This window comes from Falco punctatus (genome assembly GCF_963210335.1).
Source record: "Falco punctatus genome assembly, chromosome: 4".
Lineage (NCBI taxonomy): Eukaryota > Metazoa > Chordata > Aves > Falconiformes > Falconidae > Falco > Falco punctatus.
Window position 1 is genome coordinate 48,591,969 of NC_137583.1, and position 18,287 is coordinate 48,610,255.

The following is an 18,287-nucleotide window of genomic DNA, read 5'->3' on the forward strand; positions in this document are numbered from 1 at the left end:
ATGGAAACAACCATTAACACCAGGTGAGGCAAAAATAAAGGCGCAGAAAACTTGTCACCGATGGGAATTAAAATAAAAAGCAAATTCTGATGATATTTCAGAGGATGTTACAGACAATTTTTCAGGAAAGGGAAAAGTTCAGGGTCTTGCGCATCTGAGCAACATCTCTTGCACAAGGAGGAAATGCAACAGAGCAAGAGTGGAGTCAAACTTGGGAAAAGAGACATTTCCAGAAAAGATTCAGGCCTGGGAGCATGTAATGACCATGGACTGTGATGAGGCTATGAGTGAATAGCTAGGACTGGAGTTAGAAAATAAAAGATTTAGATCTAAGAGTCGCATGCACGGGAATAAAGTCCACAATTAAAGATATCAATGAGAACTCCCAAAGAAAGAGGCCCTGCCTCAATGGAGAAGAAAAGAGACTGTCCGAGGAGATGTCTCTTGGGACTGCATCAGACAGAAACATGGAAAATTAAAACTGGAGAACTTAAAAGAATCCAGATCAGGCTCTTTTTTGTTGTTGTTGTTGCCAACTGAAGCGATTAAGCATTTTGCTTTACTAATATCCTCTATCAGGTTGATGAGGTAAACTGGCTCTTTAGAATGATTTGGGAACCGATTAATCCTTGCCTCTGGCTATCAGTTAGCAACACACACGTTATTGGCTAACACGCATTTTTCTGCTGCCTTACAGAGATCAACAAACTATTTCAAACAAGAAAGTTGCGCGAAGAAAAAAATTCTGCCTTGCACCTAAAAGAAAATTTGCTCAGAAACAGTCACAAATCGCACTTGTAAAGACAGTCCCGCGTTAATTTAAGGCTCACAAAATCGAGCGCAGTAACTTGTCATTTAGAGCCCGAAGAAAAGGTAAACAAAACCCACTTTTCAGATGCAAATTGTCACGCTCCCAGTCAGCAGCGGTGCTGAGAAAACCGCGTTTGCAGGGCGGGCGGCTTTTAATGCTGCCTCCGCCGCAGCCAGCAGCTCCTTTCTCAGCCAGGACAGTGACCTCCGGGCTCGTCACCCAGCTGAGCCTGCGGCTGATAGCCACCGCTTCACTGAAGGAATCCCTGGGCCCATTTGCATTGCAAATGCCTCCCGCTACAGACCAGAAAACGAGATATTGTTTCCCCCGCCGCGAACACCCCGCTCCCCCGCCGGCTCCATCGCGGCGCGGCCGCGGGCGGGCAGCGCGGCGGGCCCGGCCCGGGGGCAGCGGGCGGAGGGGAAGCGCGGGAAGGCGAGAGGAGCTGCGGGAGGATGAGGGGAAGGTGAGGGACAAAGGGGGGAGGCGAGAGACCGAGGGGAGAGTGAGGGAGCCGCAGGGGGAAACAGAGGCTGAGGGAAAATGAGGGGGGCTGAGAGGTAAATGAGGGGCACCGCACCGAGGGGAGAGAGAAACCGAGGGAAAATGTGAGGGACTGAGGGGGAAAATGAGGGGGTGTAAGAGGGAAATGGGGGAGACTGAGGGAAAATGTGGGGGATTGAGGAAACAGGGCGAAAATGAGGGAGACTAAAGGGGAAATGGGGGAAACTGAGGGGAAAATTGAGGGGGACTGCGGAAAATGAGGGAAAAATTGAAACAGGGAAAATGTAGGAGACTTGGGGAGAATAAGGGGGACTGAGGGAAAAATTGAAACTCGGGGAAATGAGGGAGAGCGAGGGGGAAATGCGAGAAAATGAGGGAGAGTTAAAGGCAGCTGAGGAAACAAGGGAGAGCAAGGAAAAAAATGCAGGAGAATGAAGGAAAGCGAGAGGAAACGAGGAGAACAAGGAAAAAGGAGAGAAACTGAGAAGAAATGATGGCTAAAGACGGAAAAGGGGGGGCATTGAACGAAAATGAAGAACGGTGAGGGGAAAAATGAGACCGAGGGAAAATGAGAGGGGCAGAGATGGAGAGAATATGAGAAGGAAGGAGAGAGGCTGAAGGAGAACAAGGAGAACCGAGGGCGACCAGTGCCGCCAGCTTCCTCCCCAGCCAGGGCTCAGCCCTGCCCAGCCATTCTGGACTGCCGTGTCCGCTGTACTGGGAGCTGTGGTTTCCCTTGTTCTCAGCTCATTCGTGTAGGAAATTAATAAACGGGTGAGATTCGCTGCCGCTAGCGGCGGGGAAGCGTGGGCCGAGGGAGGGAAAAGGGGCGGGTTGGCGCGGCCAGGGCGCACGAGGCCCAAGCGCTTGGTGCCAGTGCCAGCTGTGCTGCACCACTCCGGGGGGCCGGGGACAGGCTCAGGAGCGGCACCCGGCAGCGGGGAGCGGGCCCGAGCCCGGCCACGCCGCAAGGCAGGAGCGCGCCGCAGCGCCGCGCCCGCCTCAGGGGCAGGGGGGGCGGCGAGGCCCCACTCCCTCCTACCACCCGCCCCGCCTCCCACTCCCCGCTTGACCCATCGTGGGCCCCGCCCCTGACTCCGCCCCCTCGGCAGCCTGCCCGTCGCCGATTGGGTACAGCGACTGCCCATCAGGCAGAGGCGGGGATGGCCGGCGGCTCCCGGGCGGAAGCCCCGCCTGCAGGCGTGAGGCGGCGCAGCTATTGGCGGCGGGCGGGTGCCTCTCTGGTGGGGTCGGTTTCCGGTTCCGCGGGGCGGGCGCCGGGGGGGTGGCGGGGCTGCTGCCTGTGAGTGACACACAATGAGGCGAGCGGCGGCGGCGGGGCCGTGAGGGGCCGCGACCGAGGAGGCGGCGGCGGCGGCCGAGGCGGCGGGGAGGGGGGTGGGGGGGGACGGAGAGCGGCTTCGCTCGTAGAGGGAAGGAAGAGAGGGGGGGAACAGACTCCCCCCCCGCCGACCGGCCAGGGAAACCGCCCCGGCGGGAGCGAGCGAGCGAGCGGGGCCCGCGGCGCTGCGCCCAGCCATGGACAATCAGGTGAGGGGAGCGGCGGCGCCCGCCCCGCCGAGCCGCCGTGGGGGTGGGGCCCCCGACGCCGCCCCTCCCCCCGCGCGGGGGGCACGCGTGGGGAGGGGCTGCCCCCCCCACCCCCGTGCACCGGGGAGGGGGCCTTGCATCGGGGGGGGCCACCCCCGTCTTCGAGGAAGGAGGGGAGGTGATTCCCTCCGGTGGCGTTGAGGGCATCGCCCCCCTTTGGGAGGCACACCTCCCCCTTTTTTTTTGGGGGGGGGGGCGGGTTGCTCAGTCCTCGCCCCTTCATGGGCGGCCGCGCTGCAGCCTCGCCCGCGGCGGGGGGTGGCAGCAGCATTTCCCGCAAATTCCTGCCCGGGCTTATTTACGGGGAGGGGTGGTGCCGGCGTTACTGCCTCCATCAGTCGCCGTGCAAAGGGTTAATGCCACCGGGAGAGTTATTGCCGCTCCGGGGAGGCGGCGGGGAGCCGGCTGGTAGCGGCCGGTCGCCGCGGCGCTACAGCGGGCGGGGATGGATGCTGGAAGTTTACCTGAGGTGATGCAGAGCAGGCTGGCTCCGGCCTTTTGTGTGCGGGTGCGTGCGGGCTGGTAACAGGTTACCTATGAGCCTGAGGTTCGGGAGGTGAGCCCCGCTATCCTTTGAATAACTATCCAAAGGAGAGTGAATGGAAACTGGTTACGGCTTTCAGGCAATTAGCACATCAAACAAAAAACCAGAGCAGCCTTCAGAATGTTTATTGAGAAGTTGAAAAGCAGACTCCTTTGTATTATTACAAATTGTTTGAATAGGATCCTGATTTCCCTTTGTTGAGAGACACGCTTGGGAAAAAAAAAACCCTCCATTTTCAGTGGAGCAACTTATACGTGTGTTATGTTGGGAGATCTTATTTTCAAATGTGTTTCAACTTCGGGTTTAATTCATAGCGATCGTTAATTGGACCGGTATGTGAGGAGTATGGCAAGTACAACTTTTGCTCTCAGTTAAACAGTTCTCTTTTATCTTTAATTTTGTTCTCTTCCACATAGTCCCATCTGTTTCTCAGCTAAAATTTCTCAGCCGTTTCAACTAGAAAGGCAAATTTTGTAGACTGACAGTCATTTGCACTTCTCTGAAGAGGGGTAGTAACTGGCAACAGTAGCATGATTTAAAGGGTAATTATGGAATCGATAACGTGAAGCTGCAGAACAGACTGGCTCGGTTGATGTGAATGCTTGCGTGAACACTGTGGGAAGTATCCCAGATAAAGCAGGCCTGTGAGCACCCTCCTATGTGGGCTTAGGATTTAGGCAGACTGTCTCCACATAATGCTCTTCCACTGTAGGAGAGATCGCAGTGCTTTGAGTGAAGCACACCTTGCCATTTTTTTTTTTTTTAATTCCTTAATTCGACATGAAAGAACAGACAGCAGTGTATCTTCATTTTTAGCGCAGGAGCGAGATGGAGCTAGTGTAGATAAGCCATGAAGCGCAGAATGGGAAAAAATGGCCTGCCAAGAGAACTTGAAGAGGAAGGTAACCTAAAGAAATGTTGTAATAATACTGGTGAAGGAATTAAATGAGTTTGTCCCTGAGTCTTGGAATTGATGTGTTGGATGTCAGCTGAAGGTATTTTGCTGCAAAGATAATGGCCTGAAAGAGTATGTTAAGGCTTATAGTTGAAATTGGAACTGGACTACAATTTGGGAGGTCGAGCTTTGATGCCTGGTACTCTCTAGACCTCCTGTGTGATCTTTTTACAAAGAAAAGAATACTGAGACTGAGTGACTTGTGTTTTTTTCATAAAGTGTTAACGATGTTCTAAAAAACCACGTTCCCATAAAATGTCAGGTTGGAGATGCAAAATGTTTTTTTGAGCGTTAATCACGGTCATACTCCTTGTTGCAGTTCCTCAATGGGAAAATGAGGATAATATTTTTCCTAAACATTTGTCTAGAGCTTGGGAAGCTCTCTCTTTCCATGTTCATTGTCTAACAGCATGCCCTCAGGTTTGGCTCTGTATCCACCTGTAATACTGGTAATGACAAATAATGTTGCCTTTCCCAATGGTAATTGAAACCTGCCAGAAAGAACAAGGCATCTGTTTTCAAGTCTTAGGTGAAGAAGGAGGTAAGGACTAAAACTGCCCCCTTTTTTTATAAGCTTCCAGTTGCTGAAGCTGGATTTCGGTAGGTTGAGTTTGAGATAGCTGTGGTGCTAGTCTAGTTTGTATAACATATATACACAAAATTAGTAATTAGTTGGATACCTTAGGTGTTATTCCCTGTCTCTGCAAATCTTGCCCTGAGATTTGCTTGCTTTAACTTGTGTCTGAATCATGTTTGCCTTTCCTCTTACATCTGTTTAATTTGTTTGCTTTCTTCTGACTGTGAAGTCCGCAATAATGCGTGGATCTTCACAATTAATTTAATCTGTTTTTTAAGACATTTAATGGGGGTTTTGTGCTTTGAGTGAGACGTTGAATACACCTTCTCTGTTATTCAATGATGAGAGTAGGATTTGGGAGTGCAAAGCAGAATTAGGTCATTTTAGTCTTGGATGTTGTGCCAGGCCAGCATGCTGTATGTTGACTTGGTCTTTGAAAGTGTGTTAATAAAATGTATTTAAAAGAATACAGAGAGCATTGTAGTTTTATTCTAATGGATTACATATTCTAGAAAATATCATAAACCCCCAATTCATGATATAATTTTTCCAGTTTTAAGATCAGTTTTCTGTCAGTGCTGTGAATTCTTTAAGCTGTGAACATCAAGTTCTGTCTCTGACACTTTCTAGAAATAAAGATTCCACAATTGGGACTTTGCTGACAATTTAGATGATAAGGGAGGCAGATAAACCTATCCCTCTTCTAAAGCTGCTTTCTCTGCAATGCTAATATTAGGAAGAAAATAGGTATGAAGTGGTGCTAGGAGCTATTTTTATGATACGTTTTCTGTTGATAACATTGTACTTTTCAGTATGAGTTAACCTCTCTGTGGAGGCTGTTGTATTCCTCCCCTACGGTGATCCAGTGTCTTCTGTCGGTGGGGCTTAGCATTATGCATAACACGCAAGCTGTTTCATTTTCCTTATGGTCTTACCTCTGTCCTAAAACAGTGCACAGTTCAAGTGAAATTGGAGCTGGGGCACCGAGCCCAACTGCGGAAAAAGCCCACCACTGAAGGGTTTACTCATGACTGGATGGTGTTTGTCCGTGGCCCGGAGCAATGTGACATCCAGCATTTTGTGGAAAGGGTGGTCTTTCGGCTACATGAGAGCTTCCCAAAACCCAAGCGAGGTGAGTGCATTTTTGAAGATGTGTTATTAGGCCTTCTCTGTATGAAAGGGCATTGTGCAAGTCAAGGTTGGCTTGGACTGTCACTTTTCAGTAAAATTAACTTCTTAAAGAGGAGCAAAATGTACATTGCATGCATTTCAGCTTTAACCTTTACCGTCTTTGTTTGAGGAAGGTCAGGGAGAATGGGACCTTTCTTCTGATGAAAGGGCTGGAGGTGAGATGCTTTCTCTTATTTAGGCTCTAGTACATGAAAGTTCTCAAGACATTTAGTGACAGCAGAAGATAATTCAGGTTACTAAATGGGAAAGATGGGTTTGATAATATTTCCCAACAAAGACTGGAGGCATGTGATTGGTGAGAGATGCTCAAATACTGGGCTTGTATACATATGTACATTGCAGCCGCACGTCTCTGTGTGAGCACTGTGCTGTCAGCATGGATGGGGATAGTGTACAAATTGTAGTGTTACTGTCTGCTGGGTCTGTTCTTTGCTCTCTGTGCAGCAATGTGAACCTTATTCTTGGCACGGGGCAGCAGGAACGCATAGCTGAGGTGGAGGAGCAGGAATTGCCCTTTTGGGCAGCAGCACAGTTAGATCTGCTTAAGATTGTATAACTACATCTGCAGTGTTACTGTTATGTAGCATTACAAGGAATGCTGGCTGCCTAATAGTATTGCTGTAAGTTACTGTGTAATATGTTCATTGAAGTATTTCTCTGGAAATCTGCTGGTCACACAGGATGTCTTAGGACTACCTGCTACATGGGCTGTTCATGAGAGTCCACAGTGGAAAGCAACTCAAAGGTGTTCAGCTCATGAGGATCTGAATCTAGTCTGTGTATTAGTATCATCTCCTTCAAATTGATGTGGTAAAACTGATGTATGATAAGCAAGTGCAGTCCTGAGCTGAAAGCTAATTTATAGGATAAAAGTTACAATCTGCTGTGCTGTAATTCTTGTCATCTGGTGCAATTACTGACTTACAAACAACTGTGTTGGGATAGTACGTGGTCTTTGCGCAGTCTATTGCATATCATCTACCTTTAAAGAGACAGGTTTTTTCTGATCTCTAGGTTTTGCATGCTTCTTAAGCTTGCTCATAATGCCAGCTTGCTTTTGACCAAAGTGTGTCTGGGTTGTGCGTAAATGGTATGACATATGCATACTATTTCTAGATTTGTTTGAAGGGTTTCTTCAGATGGTTCGCTCTTACTTGGAGCAGAAGCTACGGGTGAAGGTAGGCTTGTGCTACTAGCAGATTGCTTGTGTAGTAATTTTAATTTGTTAGAATACAGCAGCAAAGGAACAAAGGCTGCTTGGCAGATAGTCTTAAGATTCCTGCTGCCATATTGGCACTGTTCTTTGGTTTTGGGCTTTTTCCTCTGAACGATAGGGTTCTTGTATGAAATTCAAGTTAAAGTGAGTCTAGAGATTTTTATTATTTTTAGATATGCTCTTTTTTCACAATTGAATTTTGAATACTGCTTTCTAGCACCTTAATGATGGTAGATTTAGATGGTAGGTTTAGAGCTGGGGATAATATATCTGCATTAAAAGAAAATAATTTGTGTGCCTTTTAGGTCTGAGGTAGTTTCCTAGTCATGTTAATTGCTTGGAATTCTTTAGAGAAAGTAAAAAGATTTGCACTGAATTCCTCTAATTACTTAATTGACTTTATTTACATATATTGTAGTGCATAAATTACAAGCAAGTGCATCCGATTCCTGAGAGGGAGAATATTTGTGTTCGTCTCATGTTTCTTCTGGCAGCTGTTATGTAGAAGTATGCCATGGCCAAATAAACGATTTGAGAATCCTTCAGCTCTGCTGTTGCTATACTGAAATGCAGTGGTAGGTGACAGAAAGGATTCGGTAGCATAGGTAGCAGGACAGGGGGAACTGAGGCAGGAGGCATGCAAATGAATTTCTTAAAGCAATTAACTTTTGTAATTGATGTTTCTGCGGTAAGCAGCCCTGTGACCTTAGTGGCAAACTGTTTAACCTTTCTTCATTTCCTTGTATGTTAAATAAATGGCAGTGCTTACCTGCCCTTCAGGTTTGTTATGATGTTTGGATGAAGCGGCTGGTAGTATGGCCGTTACGTAATTATGAAGATTGAGCATTGCAGGAGAGCATTTCAAGGAAAAAAAATAATCCGCTTGCATGGTATATAGTGTTTTGATTAATAAATATGGGAATCAAAGTAAACGTTACCTTTCTGTACTGTTCCAATTCCCACCTTTTAGGTCTTCCCCTTTTTTCGCAAGACAGCTTTAGCAGGCGGTTTGCATTGTTGTGGAACAGCACAGAAATGTAACTGTATCTCACTGCAAAAGAGGGGGAAGAATTGCGCGGAGACGCTGGCATGGAGTGTTTTATGTTTCCTTTCCATGGGAGGAGCTAAGAACAGATTTTCATGTTCTTAACTAAGCTTGTGACCACCATCTTATTTTGTTTTGGTTTTTCTTTTTCCCACAAAGGTCGGTGTTTTAAATGTGTCCTGAGTTGTCAGAGGCCTATTACTCATCTTGTAACTCCTTTTTAGCTCAAATTAAGCTGCATTATATTCAAAGTTAACATTTGTCTGTTCTCTTTTCAGTGTGCAAGGAGCCCCCTTACAAAGTGGAGGAGTCTGGCTACGCAGGCTTCATTATGCCTATTGAAGTGCACTTCAAAAATAAGGTAGAATTTGATTTCTGGTCTTCTAATTGTTTTGAGCTGTGCCAGAGCCTGAAACTGCCTGACAGAAAGACTCTAAATTATGTGACTGTTTTATGTGTGTGTTTTTTATTAGTCTAATAAATAGAATTTAACTGGGAGTTGGAAGCTCCTGCCAGACTTCAAAGAAAGCTTTTGGCAGAAATGGAATTGTGTAGAAAGGTAATATCAGGACAGTCAATGGTCACAGAGATTCTGAACAAGGGATTGTACCACTTGTAACAACCTTCCTTAGTATGGATAGTATTAAAGCGGTTTAAGATATTTTATGTAAATGGGGAAGTAAAACATAAAACACTTATTTGTAAAAATTTGTAAATACTGTGTTAACTGGCAATATATTAAAAAAATAATTTTTTTTATTTGCAGTCTTATTAAATTTACTGCACAGGTATAAAATCTGTATAGGCCCAAGACAAACATTTGCATACATAGGACGTGTATTTACAGCTATGTTAAAAGGATTGTTGTTCTCATTCAGTACTCTTCCAAAAAGAAAACACTAAATATTTTAAATCTTAAGATGCATTGCCAACAAGTATATGAAGGTTAAAATTTGGGATTTATTGCTTGCTTGAAGTCTTACCGCAGAGGTCACGTGCTACATGACTTGAAGAAGGTTATGAAAATAGGGATTTGGGCACTTGTGTTCCTATTAACTCAGATCCAGTTAAATTGTTTTGTTAAACATGAATAATGACTCTTTCTGGCTTTGATTACTACTTAAATAATAAAAGAATTTGCTTTGCTTATTATCCCTAAGAGGGAACCTAGATAAACTAAGAATTTGTCCATTAAGCCTCATCACTGTAACGTATGCTCTCACCCACAGCACCCTCAGCCCTCTGAGCACAAGCCATTACCCCGGGTTTTGTTGACAGCAGACCACGTATAACAACCGAATTCTGTCTGGCTTCCCAGCGTCCTTTCCATTGTACCTCCCACAAACATACCTGTTTCTTGTTTCCTTCTCTCCCCAGTCTAGCGCAGTGTACTCTTCTGGTAGTGTCATTTTGTGAATAATTAACATTTTAGTTTGGTTTTTTGGCCTACCGCATTGCTCTAACCCCGCTTTATGAGTCTGAGTAATAAGCCAAATAATGAGACTGAACCACAAGAAGACTTGTTTTCTAAACCTGGGAACTTTTTGCCCACAAGTTTCTTTTGAGTGGGTGGGGTAAGCCAGAAGGATGTGAAGAGAAATGGCAGTTAGAGGGTTGGGGATGAAAGTTGTTGATAGAAGCAGCTTTTTGGCAAAGACTGAAAACTACTACTTGAATGCAGAAAAAGCCCTCAAGAGTTTAGAAGTAGTTTGACTTCTGGTGGCTTTTCTGAGGTTTTGGATGGAAACAGGAAACTCTTCATCTGCACTGGTATGTTGGCTTAATTCAGGTTCAAAATCTACCCTTATGTTCTGACCAAAAAATGTGAATTTTCCATGCTGATTCCTTGTATGGGGAATCTCTAATGACTGTGATGGGTGAACTGTGTTTTGTTTCTACTCTTACATTTTATTTTTCCTTCCTGTCTTCACCCAGTCTTTTCTCACACTTGCCTTTTCCCTGCAGGTCTCTGATGGCTTTGACCTTCGCAAGTCCTCAGGTCTTTCTGTCTCATTTCTGCCTTTCCTGTATTTTTTGGTGGATGCACTTGTTTGCATTGACTGTCTGCATTCATAGGTTTTCTTTCTCTCCCTCCCTTATATTCCTGTGCTCCTTGCAGAATATGGAACTGGCAGCTCTTCTGAATATAACTTGGTTTCACACCCACCGAGGTCATCACTTCTCATTGTTTCTATAAACACGTGACTGCATAGTTGTTCTTTCTAGCATTAGGGATAGGATGACTTTTATAAATAAGGGAAATAGGTGGTCTCTGTTCTTAGCGGAAACAATGGAAGTAGCAGATAATCTAGGAGAAGGCGGTTTGGTTTTGACATTTTGGTCTTCAGAAACATGAAAAATAAACAGAACAGGTTTAGTTGCAGGCTTGTTTTCAAAATTACAGATCTTCAAAATACTAATCTTTGCCCTGTTTTTTTTAGCTGCATGCATTACAGACTAGTTCTTTTCCACTTCTAAGCTGATTGACAAATTGACTAATTAAGGAGTTTCAGATGGCACCTCCCATTATTAATTTGTGGCAGGCAGCGGCTGAGGGAAAACATGATAGCTTCTGTCTTCCAGCGTGTCATTTGAACAGAGACACATTCCCAGGTTCAACCATGAACTTGAAATACATGAGCTATACTGAAGCTGTTTGAAATTTGCTTTTACGCCTTAAAAGTAATTTTTCTGTCCTTATGTCAGCAAATGTTATGTTCTTTGCACATTTGGAAGTTAAGGTTGGTACTTATGATTGCAGGAAGCTTAGAAGCTGCCTGACGATGCGAAGAATTTGGCTCCTCTGACCGCTATTGCCTGGTGATAATGCCATCTTGAAATATTAAGAGCTATGATTATTTTCAGTAAGTGGAGTTGAAGGAAATGTAAAAGGAAAATTATTCTGCAAAGATAGAAATGCAAAAACAAATAAGCAACGACTGGGATACAGTAGAAATTAAAAATATTGGGAAAGAGGAGGAGGAGGAATGGCAAAGGCTTAGAATACAGCCTATTTTCTCCTTCCTGCATTAAAGAATGTGACATTAAAGCACCAAATAAATAAAAGTCTTTACTACTTTGAGACCATATGTTCACTCTGATCTCTGTAAACCTGTTGACACTGGTGGGGATCAGCTGTTGTGTGTGGAGCATATATTGTTCTGAATTTGCCTGAACTGATTACAGCATTTGGGACTCATCCTTGAATAACTCTTTTCAAGTAGATGTTATGGATTGATTCTGGGATTGGGTGGAAGGCGGTGTTTTGTAGGTGGCTGGGCAGGAGGAATCGGGTAGGTCTTTCTGGCCATATGCTCCCTACATTCTAGCACGTTTTTGTTGTGTGTTCTCTCAGTTGAAACGAGTTGCAAAGGCTGTGGGATTTGCTTATCGATGCATGTTTAGCTTTGTAAAGGTGAGAAGAGAAAGGATTTAAAGAGGGGGTGAACTGATCGGTGAAGGTTGATCTTTGCCGTGGCTGGCTGGAATTTTTTTTCCCCCCACAGTTTAAGGCTTCTTTCTTAGTAGTTTCCTTTCCCCATTCTAATTTGTTACTAGGATGATAAATAGTGGTTGTCGGAGCCAGTGTACTCTTTGCTTTGGCTAAAGAAACATGGGCCTGTTCAGTGCTAAGGAACAGTTTTACTAAGAATGGCTTAAAAATGGTTTTAATGGGCTTCATCAGGGATTATTTTTTTTTTTTGGCAACTTTGCATAAAACTGCCCATTAACTCTTTGTGTTGGAGTACTCTCTTTTTGTTATTGTTGTTGCCTGTTTGGAGTAGGAGAGTCAGTGCTCTTGGCCCCACTGAAGCTTTTGGTGCCTTTCTGTCAGACAGGGAAGCATCAGCAGAATATTAAAAAAAAGATGCAAGAGCCCGTTCTTCTGTGAACATAGTTATGCCTCGTTGGTACGTGTTTGTCCTTCCAGTGCTGTAATTCAGTTCCTCAGTAAGTAGGTGCTTTCTCAGTCTTGTCATTTGAATCACAGAATATGCATTTTGAGTGTTGCTGTGAGCCTGGACAGTTTGTATCTCCAGGCTTTCTAGAGAGTTGCAGTGGTCTGAGCAGGCCACAGGACTTGCAGTCTCTTTAGATATTGGTGGTCTGCTAGAGCCTTTGCCTCTGCAACTGAACCTGAAAAACAAATGGCAGGGTCTCAGCAGGTTGAATGATAAAGCTTTTGAAAGCAGAGTTGACTAATGATAGTGGATCGTTTGGGATTGTTGGACTGAGAATGTTAGTAGGCTATTTTTATTTTTAAATCCTTTGTGTTCCTGTAATGAGGGCTGCTGTTAGTGGCTTCTGGTGCTTGAATCAATACAAACTGGGTACAATAAATGCATTGCTGTTTTTCTACTGCTCTTCCCCTTCCCTCTCCCCTCTTGATTTCTACAGTCTTGAGGGTTTTTTCATGGCCTCATTGTTGTCTCCGAATACATCTCTCATAGTGGCGTATGTTGTAATCTGGAGGCTGTAATACAGGTATGACTTTGGTATTCATCCCTTGTTACATTTTTTACATCCTAATCAAACTAGATCACATGCGCACCCCCCCCAACAAAAGGTCCAGTATACTTTCATGCTATTCTGATATAAGGCAGATGACATTAATGTAACATGGATAAGATGTTGTATTAAAGTCTCTTTAAAGATACTGCCTCCCAATTTCGGTGCTAGAGATAAAAGGCTTCCAGTATTTACATAATGGATACATGTAACTTGGGCTTTTTCTGTTAGTGAAAAGGGAGATAAGCAAAGAAAGCAGAAAGATCGGTTTGATTTTTCCAGTTAGGTTCAAAATAAAGACATGCTTATTTTACCCTTTCTGCAATATTTGTACGTGTGAGATATATAAAATACAAAGAAAAATATTGGAGAAGGGAAAAACTATTTGTGCATCAAAGTAGGGGCTCGGTGGAGACATTGTATGTGGGTTGCACATATGGCAGGATAGGTGAAACTGGAGATCAATTAGAACTGCGTGTCAGGACTGTGCCATCAGGGAGGTATTGGCTTGTGAAATATGCCTCAGGAAGGCTGCTGAAGAGCCCGTGTTTGCATGAGGCATTTGAATTTACTTTACAAGTTGCTGTGGTTTTGGGGCAGGGTCTGCACATGTTTGAGAAAAAGGGGAGTAATTTAACCTGTTAGCATTTATTCAGTGTTGCAGAAAGTTGTGGAAGGAGTAAAACTTGTCGTTTTGTCTGGCCTTTAAGCGGAAGCATTTGTTGCTCACATTTTTTAGATCTGCTCTGTGTCATTTTACTTACCAAACCTGCTGCACTTTCTCTTGCGCTGCTGCTGCTGTGGTGAATCTTTTCTTACCTTTTTCTGTCATAAATTAATACATATTATCCGTTTACCATTCATCTATCTGAGCAGAGTGCTTTCCTGGCCAAAACACCCAGGCTGTATGTGTTTCAGTAGCCATTCAGTGTGGCATATCAATAGGCATCTCCATATGCTGAATAGATTGCAGTGCCTGGCAAGGAAGCGTTGTCAAACATAGCAGCTTTACTGGCCACGACAGCATCATACCGTGTGTAAGAGCTGGTAGGTTATTAAATGCTTGTCTTTGAGCAATGAGTATATTTTCCTAATTTTCCAAACGAAGTAATAGGTTTCAGATGGAGGAAAGTTCCAAAATGCTGTTCTCTGTTTTTACTTAACCCTGTGGAATCTCAAAAAAGATAAGGGGTGCTTCGTGGACTTGTTAGCAGAGTGTAATGTAAGGCTACTTAAAAAAAAAAAAAAAGTAATATTGGGCTATTCACTTATAAATGTCCTGTGTGGAAGCTGGGTGGAAGACTAGTCAAACGGGTTGTACAAGCCAGGAAAGGGGGTTTCATTTATACAGACGTTATGGACCAGTTGTGGATAAATGACTCTTGTCAGGCTGGATCTATGGCAAAAGGGAAGTAGTGTTAGATGTTATAGTTATTGAATAACCATGAGTCTGCTTCCTTGGTGTGCTAGATTTTTGTAGATAATTTTGTTTTATGGCTTTCTAAAAGTGATTTATGAGCTTTATGCGCACGCTACCAGTGAAATTCTTTTGATTCGTGTTAAGTGGCAAAGGGCACACCCTGCCTTAAAAACAGGACAAGGAAATTTTAACAAAAGACTTTGAAAAATTCCTCATCTTACAAAAAGTGCCAAAAGAACTTTAACCCATTGCTTCAGAACTCAGAAGAAAAATAAAGCCACTTCAGTGTTTGTAACAGTGCAGTGGTAGTCAGTGCAGACAGGAAGCTGGAAAACAGTAGAAACGAAGTGTAATGTCCTCAGCTTTAGAGACAGGAGGCGGAGTAGGGGGATTCACTGGAGGGAGGGGAATTTACAGCAGCTGCAAATAAAAGCTCATCCCTAGCTTTGTTGTATGTGCTTCCAGTTTATTTCTCTGGCATCCTGAGGTTTAAGGGGCAGATACAAATTCAGGTTCTGAGGTGGCTTGCTGAGAGATCCCATACCAGGTTAACCATTTCATGTCCAAATCGACCAATAAAAAATTGAATTTTAATCTGAATAACCGCAATATCTACCGGTTAGAAATGGGTATGATCCATCCTTTCTAAAGCCTTTCCTGGGTGTAAGGCCCTTTAGAAAAGCTTGTGGTCTCAGAGAGCAACAAAATATCCACAGAAAGTCCCTTCTTCAGTTGTACTTGCTGACGTCAAGGGTTGAATATCACAAAGTGGAATCATCTAAGAATAAACCCTGGCTTGTGAGTATAGTTGCTACTCTAGCAGGAGTACGTAAAGTGGTGTTGCAGTATGCGATCAGACTCCCTGGCCCCGAGTTCGTGGGTGAAAAAGTACCTGTGCGTTATCACAACTCCAAGCGCAGGATGTGTGGATCCCGTGTTGTTTAGAAAAGCTTTGAAGTGTGGCACTGTGAATTCAGTGTAGCTTTCCATTTAAAGTGAGAGGATGTGTAGGTTCACGTCAACTGAGATATTTTCCTTGGTTTTCCTCTTTCCCACCCCCCTGGCTTCTTTCCCACCCCTCCACCCCCCTTGGTGGTTGTTTGGAGGGAAGAACCTTTTAGGGAGGACCGGATGGATTAAGCTTTGGAGTGTCTTGAGCTGTAATCATTAGCTGGTCAGTGAAGGCAGTAAAGGAAAGAATGTTTATTTGCAGCTTTTTGCTTTGAGACTTTTGTACTCATTCTTTTAGGAGTGCTGTAATCTTAACTATTCACTTGGGTGGGGGGCTTCTGATGGCCTGAGGCAATACAAAGGATATTTTAATGATCATGGTACTTGGCTAGGGCTGGGTTCCCAGGGCAGTCGTGATCTCTGAGTTGGAAAAAAAATCACGTTGAAAAACTGTCTTAATTTTACAGAAAGTGGAAGCTCTTCAATAGTTATGATAAATATTTGGGAGGTTCTCTGCTTTTGAATCCGTATAAAAAATGGGATATGTAAGATAAAAGGAACATGAATCTGCTGCCCTTCTGCTCTGAAAGCAAATAGGCAAATGCCAAAGCAGAGGTCTGATAATGTGATGGTGTAACACTATGAGTAAAGTCTGCTTTTGCTAATACACCCCAAGATCAATTTACTCTGTGTTGTAAACTAGAAAAAGCATTTTTGAAACTGTTCTTAGGCCACATTTGGATTTCTATTCATCCTTCATTTAAGTTTATTAGACTTTGAGGGACCCTCTACAGCTGCTGTTTGAACTCCAGCGTAAGCATGCACATGCAGAGCTCGCTAATGATTCAGTTAATGAGAATGGTCATAGAAAAGAGGAAAATGACAAGGCAGTGTATTTTGCAAGTATTTTTCTTTTTCTTCCAATTCATCAGTTTCAGTAGACGTTGAACCCTTTCAAGACTGTGTGGATTCTTCAGGACTTTTCCAAAAGAGGGTCTGAAGACCCTCCTGTTGGTAGCATGTTCTTCCTTGTTAATGTGAGACTCTTCTATTGTACGTGTCTGCTTAGATTTCTGCCTTTCCCTGCTTGGGAAGTTAGGACCCAAAACCTTGGCTCCCGGCTGAGCTTAGGGCACTGATTTTGATGTAAACCAGGTGTGGTTACCACACTTTTTATTATTAGAGCTATAGTTTGTACAAGAAATGGCTTCTTTAGCGATGTTAGTATCCACCAAGCGAACAGCAGGAATCAGTGTGGTCTGAAGCCATTTGACGCTTCAACCTATTTTCAGCAAATCTAATGGCTTGGCCTAGAAGCCTGCGGCGTCTGTTCCCATACAACAATGCAACTACACCAGGAAATCAAGCTGCTGGATATGAATTGTGGAGAAGACTGCTGTGCAGCTGCTTGATGTTGCGCATTGAATGAGGCATGTGGGATGCATTCATGTAAATACTGAATGTACTGTAAGGCTCTGTGTGGTTTTCAGGAGAGTCTCTTTTGCCACATTTTTGAGTTTTCATCTTGAAATGCAGAGTGTGAGATAATGCCAGGAAATGTGCTATTGATATTTGTTATACACAAGCAGTATGCAATATTTGCGATTTTGGGAGAAAAAAAAAGAGGTTTCTTCCATTCTGTACTGCAGATGCAGAGTGTTTGCTGTGCTTCTGCAGCAGGTGGAACAAAACCAGTGAGGCGCAGATGATCCCCAATATGCATACAAACTCCGGATTTCTTCGGTGAAAGTGCCCTTGGAAAGTTCAAAAGCCTAGGATATCTTCCCATTCAGCCTCTGCAATATGCATATTGAAAAGGATTTTACAAAACAAGTCATCCTTTTACCATTGCATTTAATCTTTTCTCAGTACCCACAGAGATCCTGTGAGTTCAGAAGTTGTTCTTTCTCTGGGTAAAGGATTATGCTTTTCTTAATATTGATGCTTATAGTTCAGTTGCTTCCCAGAGGAGATAAGATCTGAATTTTGGTGAAAACAGGATAGTGGATAAAGCTTGTGAATCTGCTTTCCTAGGAAGACTTGAACAGCTTTAAACAGGCAATTGTCAATCAGTATCCTTGTCTGTGTGTTGCTTTTGCAGTGAAAAGCCATGCCTGAGTTTCTGATGAACAGTACGTTAACTTCAGGCACCAACAGTTTAATTTCTGGCTCTCTGATCTCATGATGAAAAACTGTGAATGCAACACTGAGTGGTTTATTTGGGATTTTAGACATGACTGTTTGATTCCTCTGACATAGGGTGCTTGCCAGATTTCTTCCGTTTTCCCAAAGTCTGTCTTGTTTTTAGGAGGAGCCAAAAAAGGTTTGTTTCACATACGACCTGTTCTTAAATTTGGAGGGGAATCCACCTGTGAACCACCTTCGTTGTGAGAAACTGACTTTCAACAACCCCACCAAGGAATTCAGACGCAAACTCATTAAGGCTGGAGGGGTAAGTGCCAAAGGGATTGGAGATCTGAAGAGATTCTGCTGAAATGTGTAGTGATCTCGTTTTGCTCTGAGGTTTCTTTTTAGCTGCAGCCCAGCAGGCTACAATTTTCTATGTTCATCTAAAGGATGACCCAGCCAATTTTTACTCCTGGTTATACGACTGCAGCACTTGAAGCAGAACTAAACCATTGCTAGTGTGATTGGTGGCACTTCATTTTTCAATTTAAATATGACCATTAATATCAGAGCAGTAAAACCCCTCTGGAAATGGAGATCTGTGGATGTGGCACACTGTCCATCAGGCAGTTACAGTTATCTGTGACCTTCCTAGTGTTGTGAGCTGTATCAGTGTAGAAAAGCTTAAGAAAAGGGAGAGGCTTCTAATCTATTCCTTACTCATTTTTGCCACAGGAAAGCTTAATACTTAGTGCTTCCTGGTCAATAAATGTCCTCTGAACCCAAGGTCAACTCCTTGTGGCTTAGATAATAAAAAAGTAAGAAA

The 18,287-nt window shown here is 43.9% G+C and overlaps 1 protein-coding gene across 4 annotated transcripts in view; it reads left to right on the forward strand.

Moving 5' to 3' along the window:
* The first annotated feature begins 1,988 nt into the window (after positions 1-1,988).
* The window catches only part of MLLT1 (MLLT1 super elongation complex subunit), a 33,084-nt gene continuing 16,785 nt past the window's right edge, over positions 1,989-18,287 (forward strand). For all 4 annotated transcript variants that reach the window (XM_080382288.1, XM_080382287.1, XM_080382290.1 and 1 more), the window contains exons 1-4: positions 1,989-2,866; positions 5,954-6,134; positions 8,733-8,815; positions 17,643-17,786. In XM_080382288.1, coding sequence (XP_080238414.1) covers positions 2,855-2,866; positions 5,954-6,134; positions 8,733-8,815; positions 17,643-17,786 — 420 coding nt within the window. In that variant the 5' untranslated portion in view covers positions 1,989-2,854. The remainder of the gene's footprint in view (positions 2,867-5,953; positions 6,135-8,732; positions 8,816-17,642; positions 17,787-18,287) is intronic.